The 17325-nt window shown below is 45.6% G+C and overlaps 1 protein-coding gene across 2 annotated transcripts in view; it reads left to right on the top strand.

Annotated features, from left to right (window-relative positions):
• The window catches only part of LOC144125065 (lachesin-like), an 88152-nt gene that overhangs the window by 6230 nt on the left and 64597 nt on the right, over positions 1 to 17325 (top strand). For both annotated transcript variants that reach the window (XM_077658129.1, XM_077658128.1), the window contains exon 2: positions 6628 to 6711. In XM_077658129.1, coding sequence (XP_077514255.1) covers positions 6628 to 6711 — 84 coding nt within the window. The remainder of the gene's footprint in view (positions 1 to 6627; positions 6712 to 17325) is intronic.

Below are 17325 nucleotides of genomic sequence, written 5' to 3'. Positions count from 1 at the left end.
ATTGAGACAAAATGTGTGTAGTACAAGATATGTAAAAGAAAAAAAAATGTATTAGTGAGCCGTAGAGACTGACGAAGCAAAGCGATATTTACTGACGCATTTTTCAGGCAGTGGGATGCGGCAGAAGAAAAAAGCATCCAGTCGAAAAACATCACCCTAAAAGCGCATTCGCATCACACCATCTGACCCGCCGCGGTGGCTCACTGGTTGAGGCTATCGTCTACTGATCCAGAGTACCCGGGTCCGAACCTGACAGCGCCGGCTGCGTTTCGATGGAGGCGAAACGCTAAGGCGCCCGCGTGCTGTGCGATGTCAGTGCACGTTAAAGATCCCCAGGTGGTCGAAATTATTCCGGAGCCCTCCACTACGGCGCCTCTTTCTTCCTTTCTTCTTTCACTACCTCCTTTATCCCTTCACTCATGGCGCAGTTCAGGTGTTCGCCGATATGTGAGAGAGGTACGGTGCCATTCCATTTTCCCGAAAGTACCAATCACACCATTTGAAAAACATCATCGTAAAAGCGCATTGTGCTTACGCAGTTCGTCGCATCACAGCATCTGAGCCTTTCTAAATTTTTTTGTTTGTTTTTATTACGCAGTTTATTAATTCGTTTCTACGTGGTATCAAGCGCTATAAAAGCGCCCTGTTTGAATTCTGCTGCTGTATTTAATTCCAAAGGAACAGTTTACGTCTAAATGAAAATAGGTATGAAAGTCACAGTTCGCTCTCGAACTACTATTAGCATATCTGAGGTAAATGTTTTCAAAGTTCTTCAGCAGCGAAAAGCATGCTAAAGAATCTACAGCACGATGGTTTTAGTAATGCATTTGTCTGCTGCTGATACGCAATCATTGTTATAGTGCGAAATGCACTTCGATTGCCATGGGCAGGGGACGGATAGCATCGTATTAATATCAGTACATGTGCATAAGTGCATGTATCATACGTGTGCTTAAAAAAGAAAGCAATCCGTTTTCGCTTGCTAAAACAACTATACGCTAAAAACTGGTGCATGCGGGCCGTATAAATTGCCTGAAGAAGGAAACGCCTCCTTCGGCAGGGAGTATAGCCCGGCACGGGCCTGCGTACGATGAAAAGTAGTTTAGGGATAGTTCTACTTTCTTGGCTTGCGCAATGCAGACGAGTTCTGTGATTACCTGTGATCTGCCTCTCGTAAAATACTTCTGTCGGTGAGTTCGCTAAATATAAACAAACAGGTTTCTTTTGAGCGGCACGAACAAAGGGATCTACTTCAGCAATGTTTCTCAATAAGTGCTATTCACCGAAGACGTGCACTTGGTTACGTTAATTTAAAAAGAGATTGTCTCCTGACTGTTGCAATTTTAACGACACTATTATACGCCATGAGCGCTGTCTGTAGGAGCGCCACTGATTCCTCTCGCGGCTGGTTCTGAAAACAGCGGCGTGGTGCGCTGGCCGCGCTCGATCCCCCGCGTTGGCACGCGTTTCCTTGGCCAATCTGCGGCTTGTCGCGGCCGCATTGGCTCAATTTAGTGGCTGAGATGTCCATTTGGGGTATTCCAGTGAAGGATATTTCAACTGCTGCAGAGGTTAGGGGTAGAGATAAAGCGGCGCCCAACGAGAGTGGCTGCATCTTCGACGCCGCTGCAGCATGGCGAGCATGCGCGTGTACGCGAAGTGCTTGTGGCAAGAGCAATGACGCCCGACTATACGAATACAGTTGCTTGCAGTTACCTGTTTCTCAAAGTTCCCAACAGCGCATATATGCTGCATGTGCTACCCAGCCCAGCCCAGCCCAGCAACCGTGCGCCGCGGAGCGCACGATATGCATTCCTGCTTGTCGGGATGCTGACACCAATTGAATGTCTTGCCAGTAAATTACCACGTCAATACAGCATTCGAACCTTTCGGCGCAGTTCCTCGATTATTTTGACAAAACAGCCTGATACCCGATGAAATGATATTCTGTAGAGCTACCGTAACCCGGTAAATTGCGGACGGCTGTGCAGACTGAACAAAAGGGGGTGAGCTGAAAATTATCGCCTTCTACATTGCACCATTTTGGGATCCACTACTGAAGTGCTGTTTTGGAAGCACTGCGATAAGACACCGGAGCTAAACATAATTTGTAAGAGTATCAGTGTACAAGGCTTTGCAAAGTAGGTATAGCGTTTGTATTCATTTGATTGCCACACTAGCAATAAGACACAATATCGAAAAAAAAACCCTGGTAATAAGCCATACCTTTTAAAATATAGTTTTATATTGTAACTTTTTAACTCTTAACTACTGCACTACGGATAATATTATGTTGTTAATGTATGCTGTAGCCTTTTCCACTAGAATTTTGAGATAATGCAGCGCATAAGATAACTTGAGATAATATCAGCGATAGTTTGTAAGTGGTTTGGAAGAAGCCAGTGCACAGGATCTTACCAATTGTGAGAGCCGATGCGATGATTGCCCTGTCATGACAGCTATCCAGCAGGGTGGAGGGAGTAATCAATATAATTCAAATGAACAAAAAAGTTTTGGAAGCCTCGCTAGTGCTGTGAGGACGCGGAAAGAATAACTAGGAAAGTCACACGATTTGTTTTAGAAAAAGGGGAATCGCGGGGGCACTGTCTTTGTACTTTTATCTAAAATATCTCTGCAGACCTCAAAACGTCTAAATACCCGTAATAAAAAAATAACACTACTTGATTACTGAAGTGTTACATTCCAAGCGATGGTTTGTTGTTTAGTATCAGTTACGGTCTTATCTTCTCGATGCGCGAATGTATCTGCCAGCGAAGCGACACAGGGGACCAATTAACGTCCGGGTTAGGCGGATCGCACCACTAACGGGAAATGCGTTTTGTAAACAAGTGAGTGAAAATAACACGAATAAACTCCCCTCTAGCGAATGCTTAAGATTACATCTGTTCCGAAAACGAAACGCGTCGAATTAGCTCGAATACAGGTTTTTAGTGCTAGAAAAGCGGATTAAAGTTCAACTCTCTTGTAAAATATATAATGGAATTTGCGGGCGCTTTGCAAGAGTCGTAGCAATAAGCCTGCAGTTGCCGGCAGCGGATTATGGATGCGATGTGGGTGCTTGCTGCTTTTAGCGAGAATTTTACGGGAAACGCATTTTCGAAATTGCTGCCCCCGCCCAATCCGACAAAGAACTTTTCAGTGAGGGAAAGGCGCACAAACATGGAATAATTTTCTATGATGCTCAGGTCCTGATCCCGCGCAAGAAAATGGATTTGATTGCTTGGAACTCGCATTTTCCGTAAACATGCGCGTGTACTCCCGTTACATTATTTCTACCTCAACGAAAACTGTTATGGTTACTGGAACGTTGTGAAGATCCGACTCACGGAACAAACTTGAAATGCACTGATGTCTATGCGAACATCACATGCAATGTTATTGATTGAGAACTTACACTAGCAAGATAACACGCAGCAGCAGCATAACGTAAAATAATGAAGAGCAATAGAAGAAAAACGTTGCGGTGAGTTACAGAAGCAATAAAAGTGGTTAACTGAGGCTACAGCTTAGTTTAAACATTCGGCGACAGCCATGATGCTTCTCCATTCCACTTTCCCTTTTTTTCTGTTCTTTCTCTCTTTTACTCCTTCCTCTTCTTCTTTCTCTTCTTATTCTTCCACTTCTACTATCCTTGGCTTGGCTTCTGTCGTCTTCGCTCCTTCTTCTCTACTCGTTCGCCTTCTCTTGACCCTTCTTTTTTTCTCCTTCTTTCTCTTCTCTTCCTTCTTTTTTTTCGTGTCTTCTTATCCTTTCTCTTTTTTCTTCTTTTTTTGTGATTTTTTTTCGGTGCCCTGGCTCGAAATGGCCCCTTTCTGTCTTCTTCTATGCGCCATCTTCTTCATGCCCTACTCCTTTTTCATCTCCATTTGTTTTCCTTCTGTCTTCTGCGCTTCTCCTTTCTTCTTTTACTGCTATTTCTTTCGTCTCCTCTTCGTCTTTGCCCTTGGCTTGGCTTGCCCTGGCTTACGGATTTCTATGACAACTACAAATACTGCGCACTTCAGTTACATTGTCTCTCGTGATGGTGTCCGTATAACGGCTCTCACCGTAAAGGAAAACATCGCCAAATTTACGTTCACGTGCTCGATGGTAGCTATGACCCGACGGTGTTCCGGTGTGCGTGGCTCTTGTCAATATTTTAAAACTTTTTAAAAAGTCAGAAAAAAGATAAAGCTCAAGAGCCGTAGTAAGGCTCTGACTAACGAACTACATGCCAGAGAGATACTGTAGGAAAATTACAATTTCGTGTATATTATGGTATCACCTAAGAAAACGCAATACATGAATTTAACAGAACATAAATAACATTAACATCATGCAGGTAGCGATCAAGCTTCTAATGAAACTCCCACTGTGATTTTGTTTTGGTTTATGTTTTGCAAAAAAAAGGACCGTTAAGGACTTTTTGCAGGCGTGGGTCATTTGTGTAGAGCACACCTACTGCTGAGAAATGATATCGGTATTAACACAAGTTTATTAGGTCTCGAAGAATAATTTTCAGTGCGCGTCTTTTTTTTTTATAGACAGGTAGTATTCAATCTTTTAACTCTCCGTGTCCCTAATTAAATCTGTCTAATAAACAAAAATTTTACCCAGAGACTGGAATGTGTAGGAAGAGTGTAATTCAAAAAGATCACAAAATAAAAAGTTTAAGCTCTTCTTGGCAATTTTTTTTTGTGTGATTCAAGATAGTTTCAGCGGGACTTAGCGGGTTCGAAATGCTTAGTCAGGTGATTTGTCTTACAATTTTAATTTCGATGCTTGTCTTTGTTGAGATAGACGTGAGTGTTAGAGTTCTTACCAGGAGTCCGCAAATACGACATGACACAAAGCTTGCACCTCTGTTTCTGGTTTATGGGGGTTTAACGTCCCAAAGCGACTCAGGCTATGAGAGGACGCCGTAGTGGAGGGCTCCGGAAATTTCGACCACCGGGGGTTCTTTAACGTGCACTGACATCGCACAGTACACGGGCCTCTAGAATTTCGCCTTCATTGAAATTCGACCGCCGCGGCCGGGATCGAACCCGCGTCTTTCGGGCCAGCAGCCGAGCGCCATAACCACTCAGCCACCGCGGCGGCTAACACCTCTGTTTCTGTCGTTGTTCACGGGTCATCGAGCTGTCCTATGCAAGCGAAAATTTTGAGTTAGTTGACGACAGGCACTGATTCTTTGGGAGGCATCATGCAAAAAGAAAACCACGCTTTCTTTAAATAGCCGAGCCTTAAAAGGGGCCTAGAGATTTTGCCTTCGGAACTCACAGTTTCCACCAGTTTGCAGAGAGTAGAAGTTTCTCCAGCGATTTTTTCGTAGACTGCGTCGACACGCAAATTGTCGAAAGTTTTAAATGACGAAAAAGCTTTTTTCGGCGGGTGTTTGTAGTTTCCCGTTAATTTTCTTTTTCTCTTTTTTAGCAGTTTGTCACTACGCACCCACACAACTGCTTGTTCTGTGACTATATATTTTAGGATTACGTTCAGCTTTTGGCGATGTTACATTACCGCTTGTTTCTTCATCGTCGACGCAGCTCTCAATCAATCTCGATTTAAAGGCCGAGATCGCATGCAAGTTCAAACCTTTAGCGTTCTGCGCGCTGTGCCACGACTATTTCGTCGAAGAATGAATTGATATCAATGTCTGACACCTCGCCACGTGGCGTGAACTACTCTTGATCAACATTTCTCCCCCCTCCCCCCTTTCCAGCCAAAAAACAAAATATGGCGTGCACTGAATGTATATCGAGGATGAAACGTTCACTTGTACTGAAAAAAAGGGGGAAAAGTGTCCCCGTGTATCATTATATAAAAAAATAAATCTATGTACACGCTGAAAGCGAGGGTGCATAAACACATAATGACGGTAGCAGACGCTATAGATATTTTGTGCAGTTTTTTTAATAACAGGCCTTGATTTGTATGTTAAGCTACCATGTGCTGATAAATGACTCAATGTTGAATTTATCGCGAAATCAGAAATCAGTATAAATTATTTCTTCTGGTGAAGCTATCTGGCCTGAAACCCTGGTGGTTCCAATTGGAATTACCGACATTTAGAAAGCCTAACTAGAGTTATCATGGTAGGTACTTGCGGTGATTACTGGTTTAGATGGAAGACTGTTCCCCGTGCATTCATGCGGGTTTTCATCGTTTCATGTAACATGAAATAAAAGAATCCAAATGCTCGTTTTTCTTTCCCAGCAACGCCGTTAGCTCTTCCTCTTCGCGTTTTCATAAATTTTTGCTTAACAAGCATGTGGGCCATAATCGACATGAGTTGTTAACTTCTGTTACATTCATCTTTTGCTTAGTGTTAGTTTTTTTCACAGTGCTAGTGTTCACAGTGCTAGTGTTCAGTTCGTGTGCTACTCTCGTTATGTGTTTTTTTTGTTACCATTGAGTAACGCCAGTCTCCTCAGAACCAGCCATACGGAAATATCCTATTGTATATATCACGTAAACACGCAAAGGCTTCATTGCAATCTCGGCGTTGTATTGCAATGCAACAAAACACGGTATAGTAATTGGTGCACAAAGAGTGGCTTTTACCATTCGCCTGGCGGGAATAAAAATGTGGGGACGTTTATAACGTGAGTGGCTTTTTTTTTGCAGGACACTCGAGGAATGCAGACCAATTTGGAGCCATCTTCAAGACAAGCATTCGAGATCGAGATGGCATTCTCCCGCATTCCAGTGGTGCGTAAAGGACTTTATCACGTGACGTTGCTGGGCTTTTTTTATCCAGCCATGATTTTCTGGCACTTTGCCCATGAACTTAACATTGTAACACCGCCTTCAAGCAATCGTTGTAGTGTCCTCTATTCTGTGATTATAGCGCTGATATAACAAAGAACTACGCTAAAATATAAAGCAGCTATCGATTAGCAAACAGCAAACGATTTCTGGCGTAAATGAACCCATTTAAAAAGTTTTGTTCTATTGTTGTTTACGTTGCATCTAAATACAAACAAAAAGAATTTAAACATTGCACAATGAATGTATTGTCACTTTTAAATAAGAAAATGTGAAAAAAGTTTCATAAGCCCATTGGGGAAGCACCTTACTTCCCTCAGGATCAACACCAGCCACAGTTGCTTCGAAGAGGTTTTGTTAACAATCTATTTTTAAAGGAATACCTTTCTTTTTAGCTCGTAAAGATTTCCACAGTTGAAGTTGTGTTTGATGCTTTAAAACATCGGTAAGCTTGTAGGTAGGTAGGTAACAACTTTTTTGGTTCATGAAGGAACCAAGTGATGCGGGGGGGGGGGGGGGGGGGGGGGAGGAAGCAGGACGACGATGGGCCCTCGGGGCGCTTCAGATGGCCGGGCACTGTTGTGCTTCGGCGACCCCTCGGACCCAGCCCACTGTCAGAAGCTGTGTCTCCGGCAGCGAGCTACGCAGAGCAGCCTCCCATCGCTCCTGATGTCTTGCCCCTTGCCACGGGAGGTTGGGTTTGTTTGGGCAGTTCAGAAAGATGTGATTAAAGTCGGCTCTGGTGCTAGGACACAAGCGGCAGTGAGGAGAGGTTTCACCACGGGTTATAACTGAGAGAAGGAAAGGGGTCGTGACTGTGGCCGCTGAAAGCATGCGCCAGAAACATGGTCACTTTTTGGATGAGACTTATGCATTGGAGAGTGGATTAGGCGAAGCTTGTAGAATCCTAAATTTTATGCGAGATTGCTGCCCCCTGTTGAATGTAATCAGCTCCTTCTAGACCCCTCGCTTTTTCTCCGTTGCCCTATCGAAATAGCTGGAAAATGTAACTTGTCAGTTTAAGCATTGAAAGGTCATGAAAATTACTCACGGAGGAATATATCTCGCGTCGTTGAACAAGACGTCGGACATTGCAGGCCCCGTAATATTGGACATGCTTACAGTGCAAGCACTCTCAGTTTACATTCTACTGCCAATATGTAAACAGCAATAAAGCTCTGGAATAGGAGTTTTACTGAGCTTGTGAAAGTTTGCTTATGGTTATACCTTGGGCCGCCGCGGTGGCTGAGTGGTTCTGGCGCTCGGCTGCTGGACCGAATGGCGTGGGTTAGATCCCGGCCGCGGTGGTCGAATTTCGATGGAGGCGAAATTTTAGAGGCCCGTGTACTGTGCGATGTTAGCGCACGTTAAAGAACCCCAGGTGATCGAAATTTCCGGAGCTCTTCACTGCGGCGTCTCTCATAGCCTGAGTCGCTTTGGTCCGTTAAACCCCCATAAACCATAAACTAAACCTAATGGCTATACCAGTCGAAAAACAGGTCAAAAGTGAAGCGACCATGAGCCAATTAAATCCAGATTGCACTTCAAGACAAAAACCGAGGATATAAGCGATCGCCTCTACACTAAAGCGCTTCCGCCGCAATTGATTTTGCACGCTCTGGCCTCATCTTCGTGTTTCAAAGTTAACTGCGATCATTGCAGACGCACACGAAAGAGCTTATTTTGAAATGCGACGGATGAGTCAACAAGTCCTTCCCGAGCGAATAACGGGCAGGGATGCGCTCCACGCGAGCGATGCCCCCTATCCAGATCATCCCCGTAGCGACGGCATTGAGGGAGCCACCGCTCTCTCACACGATCCGCCCATTACTGGCTCCTCTTTCGGGACTCGCTTCACACAACGACAATGCCCTCCTTTTGTTCCATCTTCATCGCGCGGCCGGCGCGCCGCTGTGTAAAGCTGCCGCTCAACAAGTACCGCGTCCTGCGCGAAAGAGTATCAGGGGAGAAATGAAGCGGGAGGAAGAGAGGGAAAGAGGGAAGAAAGGAGGCACGGCCGACGTGCGAGAGCAGGCATCGTCCAGCGTATCCATGTCTTCGAAAGCGAGAGCTCTTCGTTCTTGCGCGCACAATAGAGCACTGAGGGAAAGAAGTAGAGAGGAAAGGGGATAGACTGGAGAGAGAGCGAGGATAGAGAAGGAGAGAGGAGAAGAAATCTCGCGCGCGCATTCACGCGTGGAAATAATACTGCATTCTCGTGAGCCCGAAAAGCAAAAGTAGAACGACTCGGAACAATAAAAGCGGCTAGACCAAGACAGAGCCGCCGCTACCTCCGCCGCGCTTCTGCCGCCGCCGCTGACGCTAAAATATATTGCGCTCGAGATTTCAGCCTCTGCACTTTACTGTGGACACTTTTCCTGCCCTCTATTTTGGAGTATTTCTTTGTAGCTATGATTTGTCTCTCTGCCTCTCCTTTTGGTTCGCTTGCCTTTGCGAGTTTTGTGCTGCTGGACTATTCAGCTCGCTTTTCGTTTAGCTGCTAGGAAGGTCGAAATTCAATTCATTTTGCGTAGCTTGTTTCGGACCATCCGTGTTCACGTCTCCGACAGCGGCGAAAGCAAGCGGTGCCGGTGCGCCGCGCTTCTTTGCGAGCAGATTCGAGAAAGAAAAAGAAATAGAGAGTGAAAGGCTCAGTTTTGCGCGCGGTAGGCATAACGGCCATGAGCTACATTTATTTCTGCGCTTTATTTAGTCTTCTTCAGCTTCCGCCTCTCCCGTTATTCTTTCTTCCAGGAGATAAAAACAAATCCCGAGACAACAACATGTTTGCTGTAAAATAACAACCTTTAGGAAGGTGTCCCGGTTTCCTACCGGTCCTCTATCACCAGCCCCACTCCGCGAAGGAAAATCGCTGCTACAAATAAAACTGGAAACTATATAGGTGAGTCAGTGAAAGAAATATGAAGAGACGGGAAGCGAGCGGCCAGGAACAAGGAAGGCGGTGTGGAACTGCGGTGGAATGCAATTTTTGCGTGCCCGGGACATGCACGGATGAAAGAGTGCGCAGATTTCGCCCGCCTGTCCGTGTTCTTCCCTCTTCCCTCACCTCCTCCCCTTTTGGTCCACTTTGCTTGACGGACAACGCAGGGAGCCGCCGCTTCTCCCACGCACAGGAGCTGGTGGCAGGGAAAGCAAGAACCTAGGACGATCGAGCAGGGCCTCCGTTGGCTCGCACCACACGCGGCGCCATTTCTGCCGTTGCTTGTTTTTTTTTTATGCGCGTAGCGCACATACAAAGCTCTATTCCCGCTCTTTGAATATTTGAGTAAATAAGTTCGTCTGAACAAGGCAGGCATTGTTCATGCAAATAATTTTATACTGATGTGATTGTTATATTGCTTGGAAGGTATGTGGGGTTTAACGTCGGGAAGTACAGGTCTCTTTATTAGGTTCCAAAACTGATGGTACCACATTGAAGTTTGTATTTTCTGGGAAGCAGGAAATAGATTGGGCTGAATTTGCATTTTCTCTCTCCCCTTTTCTTACATAGTAAAAGATATGGGGGGAATACTGACTTCCATGCACACATTATGTGCTTGTCAGGTTGCACACGGGTAATGAGGGACTCCGCACTGGAGGGATCTGAATTGATCCAACACTTGGGGTCCTTCAACTTACACTGGAATGGCACGAACTGCAGGTGGGTTGGAATTTCATCCCTTTCGAAATGCAGCAGTCGCAGTAAAGATTCCAATCCGCAACCCCGTTTCACTCCCGAACGCCTTAGCCACTCGGCCATTGCCGTATGTTCTGCCGAGATTGTTTCCACCTTGTTTTTTTTTGAAGGGTAACTGTTAATTACATATAGAGAAGGCAAAACACATATATAGAACTCACGAACTTTGGGATCCGCAGCTCCGAAAGCCACTGCGACCAGGAAGGCAACAAATGACGATGAAATCCTATGAGTTAAAGTGCACATGCTTACACCCAGGCCATTCTTAACCAAATGTTATAGCTAGATATTGCGCACTTAGCCCAAAAAATGCTCACAAAGTGTTTCTTTTTTCAAGCTTTTTTCTCTCTGTACTTTTTCAAGGCGCGTTTTTTTCTTTGTAAACATTTCACTGTTGCGACTAATACAAAAGTGTGCGGGCGTCGCCATGCATCGCTGCACGTTGCGCGAGACGAGTGCGCGTTCTACGTTTTGCTTCTTGCATCACCTTCACGAAAAGGTTTATTGATCCTTCGGAGTAACCTTGTATCAAACTTTAAAATGGTATGCACGTTGCAACAGCCTATTCACCCAACTTCGACCAGCTGGACGAATCGGACAACGACGTGGGGCGTTCTGTATTCGCCGCATATACAACTGCAGATTTTAGCAGAGCTAGATTGCCCACACATATGTGAAAACCAGTATTGCCAGCAGCACGAACTCCGGCAGGGATTGCAGTGATGAAGAATGGTCGTTTTTCTCTGGCGTCTGAAATAAAGGACCGCTGTGTGACAGACAGCGAAAGATAATGACACCGACGGCTCTGCCTGAATTGATCCGGCGATCGGCTGCGAAAAAAAAAACACTTGCATGTTTGAAGGCGGTTCACCCGCAGTTATTTTGTTTGGTCAGATGTGTTGTAGACCGGCTTCCCGCTAATATATGTGCCGAATGATATGGCCGAGGCAATATGCAATTCGTGGCGGTCATGGCCACTCGATGGCTATAGAAAAATTATAAAGATTTTTTTACCGGGATGCTTCTTTGGACATGACAGTACATTATAGATTAATGAATAGCCGAGTATACAAAGGTATGAATTTTTTAAACAATTTTCGCAAGAAAGGGAGCACGTTGTGGAAAAATGCGACTTATACAAAAGTGTAACTTAAAAAATGGGAAGGAAGAATATTTCCGAAACTTTTTGTTCAGTTCATGTTTTGGAAAAAAAGAAATATAGAGCGCTTAAGGCGCTCCCGACTGCATTTATTCCCTTTTTTTTTTCCGGACCCGTGTTACACTGAGCGAAAACACGAAATAAACAACTGAGGGAAGATAATGTGTTCTCTAAGGGTTACCAAATCACACATTACCCACACAAACTGAGTGTGCTCAAAGAGCGTTTTGTCTTCGTCAAAGTGCTCATAAAGAGCGCTTTGTCGGCCGTCTCATCAAATTTTTCTCCCTCATGCGTTCGCATAAAAAATACAGGCTTTGCCACAACAACAGCCCTACTGCGGCAGTGCACGCTTTACAGGGGCATACCTGACACGCTGGGTACACGTTCTGGCAATGCGACCACGACGCTGGACTGCCTGTTCTGAGCGTATAATGTTTATCGAAACCGTGGCAACGGTACTCGTAGAAGGCTTGTCGGCTGGAGTCTACAAGAAATTCAGTTTGCGATCACGTGACCAGATTACCCCTTCCTGTATGCCGGATTTGGTTTTTATGTATTCGTAGACGTGTTTTACATCGGCAGCTGTTAGTGTCTCAACTACCGAACTAGTGGCCTCGTCGTCGTTGGCGTCCGCATAGAAGAGGAGAGCTCAAGGAAGGTGCGCTTGGGAAGAGAGGAGTAAACAGCAAGAGGAAAAGGGGCTGACCATTGGCCGGTGCGGGCCGCGTGTTAGGGTTAGCGTCTACGTCTTTCATTTCGCCACGGTTCTAATGCTCCTCGCACGGCGCACGGCGGCCGAGCAAAGAGTGATCCATATCCTTTGGAAAAAAAAGGCACTTAAGCTTGCTTTCCTCTACGCAGAAAACTAGCCACTAGTTTTCACACCTTTTACTTGTGATCAGGCACGAGACGGCGCGAATGGGTAATCCCTCGAGAGCAGCAGCTGAGAGCGGGCGTTGTTCCCTTACTGCGTAGTGACCAAGGCGGAAAGGTTGCCTAGTTGAATGGTACACTGCACAGTAATGTTTGCAGCGCTTGAGTGACAGATGACGAGATAAACAAGTCGTTCGCTTCGTAGCACGAAGTAACTCGATTAAGTATCGAACCAAGTGCACCAAAATTGGGAATCACAAAGGCCAGAAGTTTGGCCAGATGAATTGCTTTGGGTGGGAACATACTTTCCGCTCCTAGAAGTGTACAAATGACGAGAAAGAAGCTCTAGACGAACGATAAAAATGCAACGAGTTGGACTAGCTTCATTGGGTCGAGTATACAGTTACATGAAGCGCCCAAGAAAACACAAGTTACGAGGATGCACAGGAACTGCTTTAGTAAGGCTAGTTATACACTGGAAGCGTTTAGAATAATAAAATTGTGAGAAAGAACCGTGCAACATATATACGCTGCGCTAGCAGGCATGCATGATAGTAGAGCCTTTAAAACTTGTTTCGGGAAGCGTATATGAAGAACTGAAAAAAAAAAAAGATTTTCTGGAGGTAGCGGACATTGGAGGTGAAGCATAGAAGCATACGCGAGTAGCGCAGTCCTGATTATATACTGGCTGACAAGAATTTTTTGGCAGGTCTATTCCCATTTTCAACGTATGGAGTGCAAGTTGCGAGATTTCATGCGAGCTTATTTTAGAAAAGAAGGCGAAATAGCGCCGAGAAACCTTTCCGTTTCCCCGAAGGTCGTGACCAATTTCATTGCCCTGAGTGAGGCAACATCTCCAAGCGCGGTTCTTTTCTCAAGCCCTGCGTGGGGCAAATTACCGCGTCGGATCTAGCTACCAGAAGAACACGAGGAGTTTCGCAATTTCTCATTTTTATACGCTATGTAAAGCACGTAGCATCTGCTCGCGCTCTTCGAATTGCATGAGGACGTCGGTACGGGGCTCTATTCTATTTTACGGCTACGGGAATAGCTGAGTTGGCTGCAGAAAGAGAAAGAAAAACCGTTTTGAGCAAAGGGCGAACATAACAAAACAAATGCGTTGGGGTTAGCGCCGGTTCTCTGGTATTACTGATGCTACTGCCCTTCGCTTTGTGGCTTTTGTGGCACATAATGTAGGCTTTGCAACGTTAAAAGCAAATCGCGCCATAGTTAGAAATTAACGTACTAAAAAACACCCAACAACAAGCTCTGAAGCGTCAAAAGCTGCACAGAACCTGAAGATTTCGTAAGTAGGAAACCTTCTTCTTCGTCGCTGCTATAGTGACTACTTGGATGTACCGTCTTTTGCTGGCGTTGAGACCTGACCACTGCATTATTGAAACGGGTCTTTCGACACGTACTTTGTCGGCGTCTTTTGTTGCTGAACCTTTTATGAATATGTTCTGCCACAGTTCATTCGACCTTGTTTGCTGGAAAGCTGCTGTGCGTCTCAGGCTTGTTCTTTTTTATTGTGTGCGTGTGACTTTCTGAAAGCAGCACTAGCTAGCGGCTATGCCGACTGTATTGATTCCCCAGACGCCGCGACCAGCGTCAATTGGGTTACAATGCCGCCATCGATTAGAGGCCGCAACTTGACAAAAGCGAAGTTGTGTCATCTTTTAACCTCATTTGGCGCCGAGAGACTGACGCAAGCTGCATCACAGGGCACTCTGCGCGCGTGCGGAACGAATGCTTCCGTTTTGTTAGCCATATCGACTCGTTGCCTCGAAGCGTGCCGGCTAGCTGCGCTGACAATGCATCATGCTCGTCCCCCCCCCCCCCTTCCGCCCCCCCCCCCCCCATTCCCTGGCTTCTCTTCGGAGTGTTGGCGGTTGCAGATAAGCGGCTGCTTTTGTTTCCAGCGGCGCTTTCTGTGGATCGATGCTGCTTTCTAGAGCTTTCAGGTCGTGTGCATAAAACAGGAGGATTGTGCAACGAGCTGGGAATGTGCCCAGAAAGAAGCAGTCTTTTTATTCCGTTTGATTAAGTCTCCTTGGAGTGCAAGTTGCTATTGAGACAAGATGTGAGGTGAGCCACGGCACATTTTCGAAATTTACAAACGTGTCTGGCACGCAAGGAATGTACAAGTAAGCCCAGACAAGCAAGACCCGAAAAGCACAAAGGCGGGTCGCGGGAATAAAACGCATCGAATTTTTTAAATATCTAATATAAACGGCAGCTAACGAAAGTAGAACAAACACGTTAAAGCAGAAAATTTGGTATTAGTATAACAAAATATAAGGTGAAGGTTTTGTATTGAATGCTGCTACAGACTGGGGGTATGCCCTGACTTAGTGCATGCAAAATGAGACGCCAGCCTTGCGCAGAAAATTTCGCTACTGCGACATAGTAGGTGTAGTTGACAATTGGCCACTGTCGCTCACTGCCCACAGTTGTACAGTGACTTAAATCACACGTACACCAGCTAAGATAAATCGAAGACATGTAGTGCGTTTTATTTTTTCTTAACCGAGAGGATAGAGGTGCATAGAATGGAGGCGAGGATTATAGAAAAAATCGATGCCTGCGTGCAGGTTTCATGTTGGGCAAACCATAGCAGGTCAGAGCTTGCAGTGTAAAGGAAGCTAGGACACTGCACTGAATAAATAGTGCCCTCGCTCTTCATTCGCGAGGTTAACGCTACTAGACTCTTTTCGTACGTGCCGTTGACGGATAAGGCTGTAGTGGCAATGACCTAGAAGGCCAGCTGTGCGTAACAGCTGGTATTCTTTAAAGACGAGCCCTTTGTCCAGGAGGAAGCTCACCCAAAGCACTTTAATTCCTAAGTCACAGCCATCGGCGGAATACCGGGCACGAAGGCGAAATCCGAGCGCCGAGTTCTTCGCTAGTAAGTTTGCCGCGCATTCGCATGAGGTTAGTAATTACGCGCAACGCAGCCATGCTCGTTGCAAAAATAAGGCTAATTCAAAGCACCGAGTTAAATTAGCTTCATGGACTGTGTTAAGTGCGAAATTGCAATTCCTGCATTCATAAAAGTGATATTTTCAGTCAACACATCTGATGGGACCTAACGTAAATTAGCAAACAGGTTCGGTAAGCGTATCCGCACGGATATATCCTTTCGTACACGGTGATGAATGTTCGCATTTGAAGAGAGAGACAATAGAGGAGGGGAGAGAGTTCTGCTAACTCAATTTAAAGTACTCCCATTGAGAGCAGGCAAAGCGCTCCCAGGCGGGCGGGAAAGAACGCTCGGAGAGCTATTGTTTTAGGGCCGAAAATAAAAACAAAGGAAAAGTTAACGGAATGGTAAAAAAGAAAGAAAGAAGAGAGAAGGTTGCGCGGGGGTGTGAGTAAGGAGGCAGAGGGAGTCGACTGTCGAGGTGTGCTTCCTCCTGTAGCTCCGGGCGGAGAGATTTATGAAACCTCTTTAACGAGGCATTGCAGCCGGTCGCGCATCTCTGCCTTTCGTCTTCTTCCTCTCCTCCTCTTTTCCGCCGTGTTGCGTGTCTGTCTTATCGGTCTTCATTTTTTTCTCTCTCTCCCTTCTCTTCTTTTCTGCCTGCTGCTGCATCTGTGTATACCTTTTTTGTGTCTTGTTGTTCCGCAAAAAAAAAGCGACGCACTGGGACGATTGTGAAAGAACTGATAGCCATTCTTACGATTGTGTTTTCCGACCACTCTGCGCGCCTATACCAAGTTGAGCGTTAGCGGAGTAATAAGCTGCGTATTTTTCGCGTGGCTTTGTTTTCAGGGAGTGATGGGGTTGCCATTTGTTATCTTTTGACTCTCTGAACCTCTGTGGTATTTTGAGTAGAAAGGGGCAGCTATGGTTGAAATGGGACTCTATTTTCCTTTTTTTTTTGAGCCACGCATGTCGCACTCTATTTTCTAATGCATTGCAGGAAGGGAAATATTTTGCTTCAAAACACGTATTTTTCGGTATTTGAAGTAATAGAGAAAACATAAAATATCAATGCAGACGTCGACAATACGAGCGTGGCAGCTACAAAATGTAGATGTGTTTCCGGCACGCTTTGGCAGAAAGCTGGTTTCTGATTTTAGTGAGAACAGATATTCGGCTTTATTTAAGATGTGTTCCGGTAACAGCTTCAGTTTTATTGGCGTATGCTTATACACGTAGGTAGCGAACGCCATGTAACGCAGACTGCCGAAAAAGAAATTTCAAAAATCCACACAACTTTAGCGCCTTTGGTATTCTGCGCAGTCTATCGTGTCTGCTTGAATATCTGAGTTTAATGAGAAACATTTCTCTCTTCTGTGTACTTCTGTTTAGTTCCGAACGTTTTCAGGCTTTTGAGAGTTTCGTGGCACGTAGCATTAGGTGTCACGCCAGTTGTCGTGACTTCTGCCCTGCAGCGTATGTTCTGGTGCTGTTACACCATTCCTCTCCTAGTCATCTAATGGTTTACCTTTGCAATGTTTGTGTTGACTTAGCGACAGCACTCGGCAGTTCCCATCAAAACATGTTTACCCTCTCTTTTTTTTGTGACGGCCTGCAAAGGGTTGTGTGAGCTGACCTTGCAAACACTGAAAGCAACTCACTAGCATGACCAAACACGAAGTCGATGCCGAAGACGATAGATATTGGCTGCTCTAAATAGAATCCCCGGTGACGCAAACGGGTACAGGGCTCACTGAAAACGATTTACCACCTCCCCTCACCCCTACCCCCCCTCACGGCCTTGTGCTATCATCAACAAACGCGAGGGCACCTCCTTGCAAACCGACCCTCGAACAAGTCCGATAAGTTTCCAGCCATTAAAGGGACTGGAGAAACACG

This window comes from Amblyomma americanum, chromosome 3 (assembly GCF_052857255.1).
Source record: "Amblyomma americanum isolate KBUSLIRL-KWMA chromosome 3, ASM5285725v1, whole genome shotgun sequence".
NCBI lineage: Eukaryota > Metazoa > Arthropoda > Arachnida > Ixodida > Ixodidae > Amblyomma > Amblyomma americanum.
Note: the sequence above shows the minus strand (reverse complement) of the source record. Positions and strands in the feature narration are given on the sequence as shown.